General features: G+C 48.4%; 1 protein-coding gene across 2 annotated transcripts in view; it reads right to left on the bottom strand.

Annotated features, from left to right (window-relative positions):
* The window catches only part of LOC137307323 (amphiphysin-like), a 187,126-nt gene that overhangs the window by 42,756 nt on the left and 127,957 nt on the right, over nt 1-16,413 (bottom strand). For both annotated transcript variants that reach the window (XM_067976797.1, XM_067976798.1), the window contains 2 exons: nt 11,666-11,773; nt 2,435-2,520 (listed from right to left, as the gene is read on the bottom strand). In XM_067976797.1, the coding sequence (XP_067832898.1) occupies nt 2,435-2,520; nt 11,666-11,773 (194 nt within the window). The remainder of the gene's footprint in view (nt 1-2,434; nt 2,521-11,665; nt 11,774-16,413) is intronic.

Genomic DNA, 16,413 nt, shown 5'->3' with positions numbered 1-16,413 from the left:
AAAATTCCTCCCCCTCTCTGCCCTTTACACTATTACTATCCCAGTCTATATTAGGATAATTGAAGTCCCCCGTTATCACTACTCTATGGCTTTTGCACCTCTCTGTAATTTCCCTGCAAATTTGCTCCTCTATATCCTTCCCACTAGTTGGTGGCCTATAGAATACACCCAGTAGTGTAATGGCACCTCTATTGTTTCTTAACTCTAACCAAATAGATTCTGTCCTTGACCCCTCCAGGACATCCTCTCTCTCCAGCACTGCAATATTCTCCTTAATCAATACTGCCACCTCCCCCCCTCCTTTCTTTCCTTCCCTATCTTTCCTGAACACCTTGTATCCAGGAATATTTAGTACCCAATCCTGCCCTTTCTTGAGCCAGGTCTCTGTTATCTCCACAACATCATATTCCCATGTGCTTATTTGCGTCTGCAGCTCACCGACCTTATTACCATGCTCCGTGTGTTTACACGCATGCACTGTAAACCTATCTTAGACCTTCTTGTACTCTCTCTTAGACTGGTCCCATCTAATACCGTACTATTTCTTACTCTAGTGCTATCTTTCTCCCCCAATCCTTTGTGCCCCTTGTTTCTCCTTTCCAATGCTACATCCTGTGCCCATCCCCCTGCCAAATTAGTTTAAACCCCCCCTCCCCACAGCACTAGTGAACCTCCCCGCGAGGACATTGGTCCCCGCTCCATTGAGGTGGGACCTGTACAGGTCCCTCCTCCCTCAGAATGGTCCCAATGCCCCAGGAATCTAAAGCCCTCCCTCCTGCACCATCTCTCCAGCCACGCATTCATCTGCTCTATCCTCCTATTTCTATACTCACTAGCGGGTGGGACCGGGAGTAATCTGGAGATTACTACCCTTGAGGTCCTGCTTATTAATCTCTTTCCTAACTCCTGCCACTGAGCCAATTTTGGATCCAACTTGCCACTCTCCCTTGGATCCCATGGGCTTTTACTTTCCTGACCAGTCTGCCATATGGGACCTTGTCAAAAGCCTTGCTAAAATCCATGTAGACGACATCGAATGCACCACCCTCATCGACCCTCCTTGTTACCCCCTCAAATAATTCAATGAAGTTAGTCAGACACGACCTTCCCTTAACAAATCCGTGCTGACTGTCCTTGATTAATCCGTGCCTTTCTAAGTGACAGTTTATCCTGTCCCTCAGAATTGATTCCAATAATTTGCCCACCACCGAGGTTAGACTGACTGGCCTGTAATTACTCAGTCTATCCCTCGCTCCTTTTTTAAACAATGGTACAATGTTAGCAGTCCTCCAATTCTCCGGCACCACGCCTGTATCCAGTGAGGATTGGAAAATGATGGTCAGAGCTTCTGCTATTTCCTCCCTTGCTTCTTTTAACAGCCTGGGATATATTTCATCCGAGCCTGGTGATTTATCTGCTTTCAAAGATGCTAATCCCCTTAATACTTCCTCTCTCACTATGTTTATCCCATCCAAATATTTCACACTCCTCCTCCTTAACTACAATGTCTGCATCGTCCCCCTCTTTTGCAAAGTATTCATTAAGAACCATACCACATCTTCCGCCTTCACACATAGGTTACCTTTTTAGTCTCTAATAGGCCCTACTCTTTCTTAGTTATCCTCTTGCTCTTAATGTATTTATAAAACATCTTTGGGTTTTCCTTGATTTTATTTGCGACTATTTTTTCATGCCCTCTCTTTGCTTTCCTGATTTCCTTTTTAATTTCACCCCTGCACTTTTTATATTCCTCTAGGTTTTCTGTAGTATTGAGTTCTCAGTGTCTGACATAAGCTTTCCTTTTCTGCCTTATCTTACCCTGTATGCTCCTTGACATCCAGGGGGCTCTAGATTTGGCAGCCCCAACCTTTTTCTTTGTGGGAACATGTTTACTCTGAACCCTCACCATCTTCTCCTTGAATTGTCCTGACACTGACCCAATCTTGGATGGAAATGCAGCTTAAAGCTAAGATAAGTGATTTCTTCGAGATGCTCTAGTTTTCCCCTGTGTCCCTCAGTCACACCATTCAGAATTCAATTTCAGGGTCACGCCCCGTATCGGGGCTCTCCCAGACCGGTTCAGGGTCACACCCTGTATCGGGGCTCTCCTGGACCGGTTCAGGGTCACTCCCCGTATCGGGGCTCTCCCGGACCGGTTCAGGGTCACGCCCCGTATCGGGGCTCTCCCAGACCAGTTCAGGATCACACCCTGTATCGGGGCTCTCCTGGACCGGTTCAGGGTCACGCCCTGTATCGGGGCTCTCCCAGACCGGGTCAGGGTCACGCCTCGTATCGGGGCTCTCCCGGACCGGTTCAGGGTCACACCCTGTATCAGGCTTTTCGCAGACGACATCCCTGCGTAACTGTCCAAGGATGGTTCTCTGAAGACATTCCTTGTAATGAAGGACGTCATGATTCCAAAACCAGACTGTACCTGCTCCACAGCTCAGGGAGTTCCTCACAAAGCTGAGCATTTAGTTCCTCAAACTCATTCTGGGTATTAGCAAACTCTTCTTCAGCCTGAATCACAAGGAGACAATAAATTAACACTCATTTACACAACACACAACATGCTTCTTTCAACACAGTGTCAGACTCAGTAACCCCTCTCCCCCAGCACCCTGTGTTACTGACTGTATCTCTACTGATGTTAATCCCTCTCCCTCACACTGTCTCTCAGTAACCCCTCTCCCCCCAGCACCCTGTGTTACTGACTGTATCTCTACTGATGTTAATCCCTCTCCCTCACACTGTCTCTCAGTAACCCCTCTCCCCCCAGCGCCCTGTGTTACTGACTGTATCTCGACTGATGTTAATCCCTCTCCCTCACACTGTCACTCAGTAACCCCTCTCCCCCCAGCGCCCTGTGTTACTGACTGTATCTCGACTGATGTTAATCCCTCTCCCTCACACTGTCACTCAGTAACCCCTCTCCCCCCAGCGCCCTGTGTTACTGACTGTATCTCTACTGATGTTAATCCCTCTCCCTCACACTGTCACTCAGTAACCCCTCTCCCCCAGCACCCTGTGTTACTGACTGTATCTCTACTGATGTTAATCCCTCTCCCTCACACTGTCTCTCAGTAACCCCTCTCCCCCCAGCGCCCTGTGTTACTGACTGTATCTCGACTGATGTTAATCCCTCTCCCTCACACTGTCACTCAGTAACCCCTCTCCCCCCAGCGCCCTGTGTTACTGACTGTATCTCTACTGATGTTAATCCCTCTCCCTCACACTGTCACTCAGTAACCCCTCTCCCCCCAGCGCCCTGTGTTACTGACTGTATCTCTACTGATGTTAATCCCTCTCCCTCACACTGTCACTCAGTAACCCCTCTCCCCCAGCACCCTGTGTTACTGACTGTATCTCTACTGATGTTAATCCCTCTCCCTCACACTGTCTCTCAGTAACCCCTCTCCCCCAGCGCCCTGTGTTACTGACTGTATCTCGACTGATGTTAATCCCTCTCCCTCACACTGTCACTCAGTAACCCCTCTCCCCCCAGCGCCCTGTGTTACTGACTGTATCTCTACTGATGTTAATCCCTCTCCCTCACACTGTCACTCAGTAACCCCTCTCCCCCCAGCGCCCTGTGTTACTGACTGTATCTCTACTGATGTTAATCCCTCTCCCTCACACTGTCACTCAGTAACCCCTCTCCCCCCAGCACCCTGTGTTACTGACTGTATCTCTACTGATGTTAATCCCTCTCCCTCACACTGTCTCTCAGTAACCCCTCTCCCCCAGCACCCTGTGTTACTGACTGTATCTCTACTGATGTTAATCCCTCTCCCTCACACTGTCACTCAGTAACCCCTCTCCCCCCAGCGCCCTGTGTTACTAACTGTATCTCGACTGATGTTAATCCCTCTCCCTCACACTGTCACTCAGTAACCCCTCTCCCCCCAGCACCCTGTGTTACTGACTGTATCTCGACTGATGTTAATCCCTCTCCCTCACACTGTCTCTCAGTAACCCCTCTCCCCCCAGCGCCCTGTGTTACTGACTGTATCTCGACTGATGTTAATCCCTCTCCCTCACACTGTCACTCAGTAACCCCTCTCCCCCAGCGCCCTGTGTTACTGATGTATCATTAAGTCATTATTATTTATACATTCTCGTGATGTGGGCATCGCTGGCAAGGATGACATTCGTCTGAGGTTCATGTCTGCCCTTCTCACTCTGTGATTCCTACATGTCCTTCTCACACTGTGATTCCTACATGTCCTTCTCACTCTGTGATTGCTACATGTCCTTCTCACTCTGTGATTCCAACATGTCCTTCTCACTCTGTGATTCCTACATGTCCTTCTCACTCTGTGGTTCCTACATGTCCTTCTCACTCTGTGGTTCCTACATGTCCTTCTCACTCTGTGATTCCTACATGTCCTTCTCACACTGTGATTCCTACATGTCCTTCTCACTCTGTGATTCCTACATGTCCTTCTCACTCTGTGATTCCTACATGTCCTTCTCACTCTGTGATTCCGACATGTCCTTCTCACTCTGTGGTTCCTCCATGTCCTTCTCACTCTGTGATTCCTACATGTCCTTCTCACTCTGTGATTCCAACATGTCCTTCTCACACTGTGATTCCTACATGTCCTTCTCACTCTGTGATTCCTCCATGTCCTTCTCACTCTGTGATTCCTACATGTCCTTCTCACTCTGTGATTCCTCCATGTCCTTCTCACTCTGTGATTCCTACATGTCCTTCTCACTCTGTGATTCCTACATGTCCTTCTCACTCTGTGATTCCTACATGTCCTTCTCACTCTGTGATTCCTACATGTCCTTCTCACTCTGTGATTCCTACATGTCCTTCTCACTCTGTGATTCCAACATGTCCTTCTCACTCTGTGATTCCTCCATGTCCTTCTCACTCTGTGATTCCTACATGCCCTTCTCACTCTGTGATTCCTACATGTCCTTCTCACTCTGTGATTCCTCCATGTCCTTCTCACTCTGTGATTCCTCCATGTCCTTCTCACTCTGTGATTCCAACATGTCCTTCTCACTCTGTGATTCCAACATGTCCTTCTCACTCTGTGATTCCTACATGTCCTTCTCACTCTGTGATTCCAACATGTCCTTCTCACTCTGTGATTCCTACATGTCCTTCTCACTCTGTGATTCCTACATGTCCTTCTCACTCTGTGATTCCTCCATGTCCTTCTCACTCTGTGATTCCTACATGTCCTTCTCACTCTGTGATTCCTACATGTCCTTCTCACTCTGTGATTCCTCCATGTCCTTCTCACTCTGTGATTCCTACATGTCCTTCTCACTCTGTGATTCCTCCATGTCCTTCTCACTCTGTGATTCCTACATGTCCTTCTCACTCTGTGATTCCTACATGTCCTTCTCACACTGTGATTCCTACATGTCCTTCTCACTCTGTGATTCCTACATGTCCTTCTCACACTGTGATTCCGACATATCCTTCTCACTCTGTGATTCCTCCATGTCCTTCTCACTCTGTGATTCCTCCATGTCCTTCTCACTCTGTGATTCCTACATGTCCTTCTCACTCTGTGATTCCTACATGTCCTTCTCACTCTGTGATTCCTACATGTCCTTCTCACTCTGTGATTCCTACATGTCCTTCTCACTCTGTGATTCCTACATGTCCTTCTCACTCTGTGATTCCTACATGTCCTTCTCACTCTGTGATTCCTACATGTCCTTCTCACTCTGTGATTCCTACATGTCCTTCTCACACTGTGATTCCTACATGTCCTTCTCACTCTGTGATTCCTACATGTCCTTCTCACACTGTGATTCCTACATGTCCTTCTCACTCTGTGATTCCTACATGTCCTTCTCACTCTGTGATTCCTACATGTCCTTCTCACTCTGTGATTCCTACATGTCCTTCTCACTCTGTGATTCCTACATGTCCTTCTCACTCTGTGATTCCTACATGTCCTTCTCACACTGTGATTCCTACATGTCCTTCTCACTCTGTGATTCCTACATGTCCTTCTCACTCTGTGATTCCTACATGTCCTTCTCACTCTGTGATTCCTACATGTCCTTCTCACACTGTGATTCCTACATGTCCTTCTCACTCTGTGATTCCTACATGTCCTTCTCACTCTGTGGTTCCTACATGTCCTTCTCACTCTGTGATTCCTACATGTCCTTCTCACTCTGTTATTCCTACATGTCCTTCTCACTCTGTGATTCCTACATGTCCTTCTCACTCTGTGATTCCAACATGTCCTTCTCACTCTGTGATTCCTACATGTCCTTCTCACTCTGTGATTCCTACATGTCCTTCTCACTCTGTGATTCCTACATGTCCTTCTCACTCTGTGATTCATACATGTCCTTCTCACTCTGTGATTCCTACATGTCCTTCTCACTCTGTGATTCCTCCATGTCCTTCTCACTCTGTGATTCCTCCATGTCCTTCTCACTCTGTGATTCCTACATGTCCTTCTCACTCTGTGATTCCTACATGTCCTTCTCACACTGTGATTCCGACATGTCCTTCTCACTCTGTGGTTCCTCCATGTCCTTCTCACACTGTGATTCCTACATGTCCTTCTCACACTGTGATTCCTACATGTCCTTCTCACTCTGTGATTCCTACATGTCCTTCTCACACTGTGATTCCTCCATGTCCTTCTCACTCTGTGATTCCTACATGTCCTTCTCACTCTGTGATTCCTACATGTCCTTCTCACTCTGTGATTCCTACATGTCCTTCTCACTCTGTGATTCCAACATGTCCTTCTCACTCTGTGATTCCTACATGTCCTTCTCACTCTGTGATTCCTACATGTCCTTCTCACACTGTGATTCCGACATGTCCTTCTCACTCTGTGGTTCCTCCATGTCCTTCTCACACTGTGATTCCTACATGTCCTTCTCACACTGTGATTCCTACATGTCCTTCTCACACTGTGATTCCTACATGTCCTTCTCACACTGTGATTCCTCCATGTCCTTCTCACTCTGTGATTCCTACATGTCCTTCTCACTCTGTGATTCCAACATGTCCTTCTCACTCTGTGATTCCAACATGTCCTTCTCACTCTGTGATTCAAACATGTCCTTCTCACTCTGTGATTCCTACATGTCCTTCTCACTCTGTGATTCCAACATGTCCTTCTCACTCTGTGATTCCTACATGTCCTTCTCACTCTGTGATTCCAACATGTCCTTCTCACACTGTGATTCCTACATGTCCTTCTCACTCTGTGATTCCTCCATGTCCTTCTCACTCTGTGATTCCTACATGTCCTTCTCACTCTGTGATTCCGACATGTCCTTCTCACTCTGTGGTTCCTCCATGTCCTTCTCACTCTGTGGTTCCTACATGTCCTTCTCACTCTGTGATTCCTACATGTCCTTCTCACTCTGTGATTCCTACATGTCCTTCTCAGTCTGTGATTCCTACATGTCCTTCTCACTCTGTGATTCCTACATGTCCTTCTCACTCTGTGATTCCTACATGTCCTTCTCACTCTGTGATTCATACATGTCCTTCTCACTCTGTGGTTCCTACATGTCCTTCTCACACTGTGATTCCTACATGTCCTTCTCACTCTGTGGTTCCTACATGTCCTTCTCACTCTGTGATTCCTACATGTCCTTCTCACTCTGTGATTCCTACATGTCCTTCTCACTCTGTGATTCCTACATGTCCTTCTCACTCTGTGATTCCTACATGTCCTTCTCACTCTGTGGTTCCTACATGTCCTTCTCACTCTGTGATTCCTACATGTCCTTCTCACTCTGTGATTCCTACATGTCCTTCTCACTCTGTGATTCCTCCATGTCCTTCTCACTCTGTGGTTCCTACATGTCCTTCTCACTCTGTGATTCCTACATGTCGTTCTCACTCTGTGATTCCTACATGTCCTTCTCACTCTGTGGTTCCTACATGTCCTTCTCACTCTGTGATTCCTACATGTCCTTCTCACTCTGTGATTCCTACATGTCCTTCTCAATCTGTGATTCCAACATGTCCTTCTCACTCTGTGATTCCTACATGTCCTTCTCACTCTGTGATTCCTACATGTCCTTCTCACTCTGTGGTTCCTCCATGTCCTTCTCACTCTGTGATTCCTACATGTCCTTCTCACTCTGTGATTCCTACATGTCCTTCTCACTCTGTGATTCCTACATGTCCTTCTCACTCTGTGGTTCCTACATGTCCTTCTCACTCTGTGATTCCTACATGCCCTTCTCACTCTGTGATTCCTACATGTCCTTCTCACTCTGTGATTCCTACATGTCCTTCTCACTCTGTGATTCCTACATGTCCTTCTCACTCTGTGATTCCTACATGTCCTTCTCACTCTGTGATTCCGACATGTCCTTCTCACTCTGTGATTCCAACATGTCCTTCTCACTCTGTGATTCCTACATGTCCTTCTCACTCTGTGATTCCTACATGTCCTTCTCACTCTGTGGTTCCTCCATGTCCTTCTCACTCTGTGATTCCTACATGTCCTTCTCACTCTGTGATTCCTACATGTCCTTCTCACACTGTGATTCCTCCATGTCCTTCTCACTCTGTGATTCCTACATGTCCTTCTCACTCTGTGATTCCTACATGTCCTTCTCACTCTGTGGTTCCTCCATGTCCTTCTCACTCTGTGATTCCTACATGTCCTTCTCACTCTGTGATTCCTACATGTCCTTCTCACTCTGTGATTCCTACATGTCCTTCTCACTCTGTGATTCCTACATATCCTTCTCACTCTGTGATTCCGACATGTCCTTCTCACTCTGTGGTTCCTCCATGTCCTTCTCACTCTGTGGTTCCTACATGTCCTTCTCACTCTGTGATTCCTACATGTCCTTCTCACTCTGTGGTTCCTCCATGTCCTTCTCACTCTGTGATTCCTACATGTCCTTCTCACTCTGTGATTCCTACATGTCCTTCTCACTCTGTGATTCCTACATGTCCTTCTCACTCTGTGATTCCTACATATCCTTCTCACTCTGTGATTCCGACATGTCCTTCTCACTCTGTGGTTCCTCCATGTCCTTCTCACTCTGTGGTTCCTACATGTCCTTCTCACTCTGTGATTCCTACATGTCCTTCTCACTCTGTGATTCCTACATGTCCTTCTCAGTCTGTGATTCCTACATGTCCTTCTCACTCTGTGATTCCTACATGTCCTTCTCACTCTGTGATTCCAACATGTCCTTCTCACTCTGTGATTCCTACATGTCCTTCTCACTCTGTGATTCCTACATGTCCTTCTCACTCTGTGGTTCCTCCATGTCCTTCTCACTCTGTGATTCCTACATGTCCTTCTCACTCTGTGATTCATACATGTCCTTCTCACACTGTGATTCCTACATGTCCTTCTCACTCTGTGGTTCCTACATGTCCTTCTCACTCTGTGATTCCTACATGTCCTTCTCACTCTGTGGTTCCTACATGTCCTTCTCACTCTGTGATTCCTACATGTCCTTCTCACTCTGTGATTCCTACATGTCCTTCTCACTCTGTGATTCCTACATGTCCTTCTCACTCTGTGGTTCCTACATGTCCTTCTCACTCTGTGATTCCTACATGTCCTTCTCACTCTGTGATTCCTACATGTCCTTCTCACTCTGTGATTCCAACATGTCCTTCTCACTCTGTGATTCCTACATGTCCTTCTCACTCTGTGATTCCTACATGTCCTTCTCACTCTGTGGTTCCTCCATGTCCTTCTCACTCTGTGATTCCTACATGTCCTTCTCACTCTGTGATTCCTACATGTCCTTCTCACTCTGTGATTCCTACATGTCCTTCTCACTCTGTGATTCCTACATGTCCTTCTCACTCTGTGATTCCTCCATGTCCTTCTCACTCTGTGATTCCTACATGTCCTTCTCACTCTGTGATTCCAACATGTCCTTCTCACTCTGTGATTCCTACATGTCCTTCTCACACTGTGATTCCTACATGTCCTTCTCACTCTGTGATTCCTCCATGTCCTTCTCACTCTGTGATTCCTACATGTCCTTCTCACTCTGTGATTCCTACATGTCCTTCTCACTCTGTGATTCCTACATGTCCTTCTCACACTGTGATTCCTACATGTCCTTCTCACTCTGTGATTCCTCCATGTCCTTCTCACTCTGTGATTCCTCCATGTCCTTCTCACTCTGTGATTCCAACATGTCCTTCTCACTCTGTGATTCCTACATGTCCTTCTCACTCTGTGATTCCAACATGTCCTTCTCACTCTGTGATTCCTACATGTCCTTCTCACTCTGTGATTCCTACATGTCCTTCTCACTCTGTGGTTCCTACATGTCCTTCTCACTCTGTGATTCCTACATGTCCTTCTCAGTCTGTGATTCCTACATGTCCTTCTCACTCTGTGATTCCTACATGTCCTTCTCACTCTGTGATTCCTACATGTCCTTCTCACTCTGTGATTCCTACATGTCCTTCTCACTCTGTGATTCCTACATGTCCTTCTCACTCTGTGATTCCTACATGTCCTTCTCACTCTGTGGTTCCTACATGTCCTTCTCACTCTGTGATTCCTACATGTCCTTCTCACTCTGTGGTTCCTACATGTCCTTCTCACTCTGTTATTCCTACATGTCCTTCTCACTCTGTGGTTCCTACATGTCCTTCTCACTCTGTTATTCCTACATGTCCTTCTCACTCTGTGATTCCTACATGTCCTTCTCACTCTGTGATTCCTACATGTCCTTCTCACTCTGTGATTCCTACATGTCCTTCTCACTCTGTGATTCCTACATGTCCTTCTCACTCTGTGATTCCTACATGTCCTTCTCACTCTGTGATTCCTACATGTCCTTATGTTCCCTTCTTGCTGCCTGATGCCTTGCTTAATTTTGCTTTCTATCGGGCCTATCTTACTCCCCTTCCCTCCCTCACGTTCTGAATGCACTCCCTGACCCCACACTGCCCCCAGACCCTGAGGTGAGCTGCCTGTGCTGGAACGAAATGGCTCCTGGGAATCTCTGACACTCTTGGCCCGATTTTCCTCTGGATTTTTGCCAGTTCTCCATTGCTGCTGGGCTGGACAGTTGCAGACAGTTGTTGGGGGATCCATTCCAATGGATCTCCACCCATTTTTACAACTTTCCCAATTTCTGCTGTCATTTCCAGAAAATGAGGCCGCAATGGTATCACACATCAAATTTTCTGTTACGATTTCACTCGGAGGAGCAGAAGGCCACAGATGTCCAGTGAGGGTGAAGTGCAGGATTGATAATAGATTGAGAGAATGTGGATTGCCAATCCAACATTGCTGGGTTTCACCACTTTATCGGAGCCACTAACATGTTGAAATTCCCTGAGGAGGCCTGTCCCTTTAAGCTGTGGCAGGCCTCGAACTCCTGAAACTCAGGCCATTTCCCACCCCTCCTCCCGAGTGGCAACCTCGCGAGTGCAGGCAGTAATATTACCTGACTCCTGTTGAAGTTATGCTCCGAAAATCGCTGGGGTCAGCGCCCACTGCTTCAGGCTAACAGAAGCCCCACCCACCCATCTCCCACACTTCCACCAGTGTTCATGTCAGAAGGGAAAATCCAGCCCCTCATTCAGTTTCCACGGTTTCCACGGAGGCTCGAAACCTTGCAGGCCACAAGCCCTGGAAGTGTGGCAGCAGGGTCCAAATGCCCTCCAGGAACACAGCCTAACCCTGAGACGATACGCCTTGTGAGGTACCTTGGCGATCTTTGCCTCATCCTTCTTTTTGGCACTTTGCAGAGATTCCAGGTGGTGTCGGCTGCTGTCATAATCCACCAATTTACGTCCTCGTTTAGCAATGCGCTTCTGACAGGCGAAAAATTAATTAAGGTTAAATATTCATCGAGTCTAAACATTAAGCTCCCTGCGATGTACAGCAGTTGGTTATTTTGTGTTAACCCTTACTGATGAGTTTGTTTCTCAGGGAACGAATTACCAACAACAACCTGCATTTATATAGCGCCTTTAACATGGTGAAACATCCCAAGGCGCTTCACAGGAGCGATTATCAAACAAAATTTAACACCGAGCCACTTAAGGAGATATTAGGACATGCGACCAAAAGCTTGGTCAAAGAGGTAGGTTTTAAGGAGCGTCTTAAAGGAGGAGAGAGAGGTAGAGAGTTTTAGGGAGGGAATTCCAGAGCTTAGGGCCTAGGCAGATGAAGGCACGGCCGCCAATGGTGGAGCGATTAAAATCGGGGATGCGCAAGAGGCCAGAATTGGAGGAGCGCAGAGATCTCAGAGGGTTGTAGGGCTGGAGGAGGTTACAGAGATAGGGAGGGGTGAGGCCATGGAGGGATTTGAAAACAAGGATGAGAATTTTAAAATCGAGGTGTTCCCGGACTGGGAGCCAATGTAGGTCAGCGAGCACAGGGGGTGATGGGTGAACGGGACTTGGTGCGAGTTAGGATACGGGCAGCAGAGTTTTGGATGAGCTGAAGTTTATGGAGGGTGGAAGATGAGAGGCCGTCCAGGAGAGTATTGGAATAGTCCAGTCTGGAAGTAACAAAGGCACGGATGAGGGTTTCAGCAGCAGATGAGCTGAGGCAGGGGGTGGAGACGGGCGATGTTATGGAGGTGGAAGTAGGTGGTCTTGGTGATGGAGAGGAGATGAGGTCAGAAGCTCATCCCAGGGTCAAATAGAACGCCAGGGTTGTGAATGGTCTGGTTCAGCCTCAGACAGTGACCAGGGAGAGGGATGGAGTCGGTGGCTGGGAACGGAGTTTGTGGTGGGGACTGAAGACAATGGCTTCGGTCTTCCCAATATTTAATTGGAGGAAGTTTCTGATCATCCAATACTGGATATTGGACAAGCAGTGTGAGAAATCAGAGAGAGTGGAGGGGTCGGGGAGGTGGTGGTGAGGTGGAGCTGGGTGTCGTCAGCGTACATGTGGAATCTGACGTTGTGTTTTCGGATAATGTCACCGAGGGGCAGCATGTAGATGAGAAATAGGAGGGGGGCCAAGGATAGATCCACGGGGGAATCCAGAGGTAACGGTGTGGGAGCGGGAAGAGAAGCCATTGCAGGAGATTCTCTGGCTACGACTGGATGGGTAATAGTGGAACCAGGCGAGGGCAGTCCCACCCAGCTGGATGACAGCGGAGAGGAGTTGGAGGAGGATGGTGTGGTCAACCATGTCAAAGGCTGCAGACAGGTGGAGAAGGACAAGGAGGGATAATGCATCAATCTATAATATACTCAAGATTTGAAATTCCTCCATTTATAAAGAATCTTGCATGAGCTTTGTTAATGGGAGAGACAGCAACAGTACGCAGAGGTCATAGAATGTCAGAGAACATTGCAAATGATGGAAATCAGGGAAGGTTGGTCAGCATTTGAAAGAGGAAAGAGAGATTAATATTTAGGCCCCAATTTTAACTCCAGGCGGGTTTTAGGCTGTTGGTGGCGGGGTGAATCAGAAACTTATCCACTGCAGCAGAAAACAGGCCTGGGCTATTTTAACCCCCAGGCCTCAGTAACACTCCACCAGGAAATGGGTGGGGAGCGACTGCTGGCACTCAGGTAGGCCTGGGGCAGGGCGGCCTACACTTTCCAGAGGATCATTCCTGCTTCCTTTACGTGGCCCCCTTCTTCCCGGCAGGTCCTGACTGACCTTCACCTGAAGGGAAAGTTACAGAAGCTTCCCCACTCAGGCCGGAGTTAAGTTACAGTCGGGGCTAATGACCCTGTTCTGCGTATTTAAAGAAGGACCCACCAGCTTTGAGCAGGCAACTTAGCCGCCCGTCCAGAAGCCTGAGTGAAAATCGTGATCGGTGGGATCTGGGCAGCTTTCTGGCAGGCTGCTCGGGTTAAAATCGCCCCCTCGGAGATCTGACGAAAGGTCCCAACTCAGGCATTACGTTTCCTTTTCTCGATCAGAAGCTGACCGGCCTGCTCCACTGTTCTAGCATTTTCTCTTTCGCAGAATTCAACAACAACTTACATTTATGCAGAACCTTTAACACAAAAAGAAACATCTCGAGGGACTTCACAAATAAGTGTGAAGAAAACAGGAAGGGAGAGATCAGGAGAGGTGAGAGAATGCTGGATGGAAAAGATGGTTTTTAGAGTTGGAGACGGGAGGGTTCAGGGACAGAATTCCAAAGAGTAGGACCCAGGTGGAAGAGGGTGGGTGGGATGGAAGGGTGCGAATGAGTGGAAGGCTGGAATCAGAGGACTGGAGTGTTTTTGGGGGGAGGGGGAGAGGTAGAGCTGGTGACGCTCGCAGGAATAGCATGGGGCAAGTCCATGTGGTGATTTATAGACAAGGCGGAGGCTTCCTCTCACTCTATCAGAGTGTTTCTGGCCAGATTCATCTGAAGTAAAGTCTGATTGTGTTTTTTAACTGCCGACCATTCCTCCCTCATTCGGCAGATTGCAGCCTCCTGACCTGACAACCACCATTTTATAGAGTGCGCTGTTCCCATAGTGACCAGTGCTTCTATCTGTAACATTGACTGCTGCGCCCTACGATGGCAGCTGGCAGACTGAGTGCCTCCTCCCCTCACTGCAAATACCCATGCTGCCACTCCCTCACCCTCCCCCATTCCCAATTCTCTGCCACCCCCTCACCGTCCCCCATTCCCAATTCCCTACCCCTTCTCAGCTCCCCCTTTCCCAGTTCTCTGCCTCTCTCCCCACCCCATTCCCAATTCTCTGCCACCTCTCCCCACCCCATTCCCAATTCTCTGCCTCCTCTCCCCTCCCCATTCCCAATTCTCTGCCTCCTCTCCCCACCCCATTCCCAATTCTCTGCCTCCTCTCCCCACCCCATTCCCAATTCTCTGCCTCCTCTCCCCTCCCCATTCCCAATTCTCTGCCTCCTCCCCCCTCCCCATTCCCAATTCTCTGCCTCTCTCCCCGCCCCATTCCCAGTTCCCTGCCTCTCTCCCCGCCCCATTCCCAACTCTCTGCCTCCTCCCCCCTCCCCATTCCCAGTTCTCTACCTCTCTCCCCTCCCCATTCCCAATTCTCTGCCTCTCTCCCTGCCCCATTCCCAGTTCCCTGCCTCTCTCCCTGCCCCATTCCCAACTTTCTGCCTCCTCCCCCCTCCCCATTCCCAGTTCTCTACCTCTCTCCCCTCCCCATTTCTAATTCTCTGCCTCCTCCTCCCTCCCCATTCCCAGTTCTCTACCTCTCCCCCCTCCCCATTTCTAATTCTCTGCCTCCTCGCCCCTCCCCATTCCCAATTCTCTGCCTCTCTCCCTGCCCCATTCCCAACTCTCTGCCTCCTCCCCCCTCCCCATTCCCAGTTCTCTACCTCTCTCCCCGCCCCATTCCCAGTTCTCTGCCTCTCTCCCTGTCCCATTCCCAACTCTCTGCCTCCTCCCCCTCCCCATTCCCAGTTCTCTGCCTCTCTCCCTGTCCCATTCCCAACTCTCTGCCTCCTCCCCCCTCCCCATTCCCAGTTCTCTACCTCTCTCCCCGCCCCATTCCCAGTTCTCTGCCTCTCTCCCTGTCCCATTCCCAATTCTCTACCTCTCTCCCCACCCCATTTCTAATTCTCTGCCTCCTCGCCCCTCCCCATTCTCAATTCTCTGTCTCTCTCCTAGAATCATAGAATGATAGAAAGGTTACAGCACAGAAGGTGGACATTCAGCCCATCGAGTCTCTCTGCTACCTCGAAGGGTTCTATGCAAGAGCAATCCAGCTAGTCCCACTCCCCCGCCCTTTCCCCATCGTCCTGCAATTTTTTTCCTTTCAAGTACTTATCCAGTTCCCTTTTGAAGGCCATGATTGAATCTGCCTCCACCACCCCCTCGGGCAGTGCATTCCAGATCATAACCACTCGCTGTGTAAAAAAGCTTTTCCTCATCTCACCTTTGGTTCTTTTGCCAATCACCTTAAATCTATGCCCTCTGGTTCTTGACCCTTCCTCCAATGGGAACAGTTTCTCTCTATCTACTCTGTCTAGATCTCTTCATGATTTTGAACACCTCTATCAAATCTCCTCGCAACCTTCTCTGTTCCAAGGAGAACAACCCCAGCTTCTCCAGTCTATCCACGTAACTAAAGTCCCTCATCCCTGGAATCATTCTAGTAAATCTCTTCTGCATCCTCTCTAAGACCTTCACATCTTTCCTGAAGTGTGGTGCCCAGAACTGGACACAATATTCCAGTTGTGGCCGAACCAGTGTTTTATAAAGGTTCATCATGACTTCCTTACTTTTGTACTCTATGCCTCTATTTATAAAGCCCAGGATCCCGTATGCTTTTTTAACCACTTTCTCAACCTGCCCTGCCACCTTCAACGATTTGTGCACATATACCCCCAGATCTCTCTGTTCCTGTACCCCTTTTAGAATTGTGCCCTCTAGTTTATATTGCCTCTCCTCGTTCTTCCTACTGAAATGTATCACTTTGCATTTTTCTGAGTTAAATTTCATCTGCCACGTGTCTACCCATTCCACCAGCCTGTCTATATCCTCTTGAAGTCTATCACT

This window comes from Heptranchias perlo, chromosome X, assembly GCF_035084215.1.
Source record: "Heptranchias perlo isolate sHepPer1 chromosome X, sHepPer1.hap1, whole genome shotgun sequence".
Lineage (NCBI taxonomy): Eukaryota > Metazoa > Chordata > Chondrichthyes > Hexanchiformes > Hexanchidae > Heptranchias > Heptranchias perlo.
Note: the sequence above shows the minus strand (reverse complement) of the source record. Positions and strands in the feature narration are given on the sequence as shown.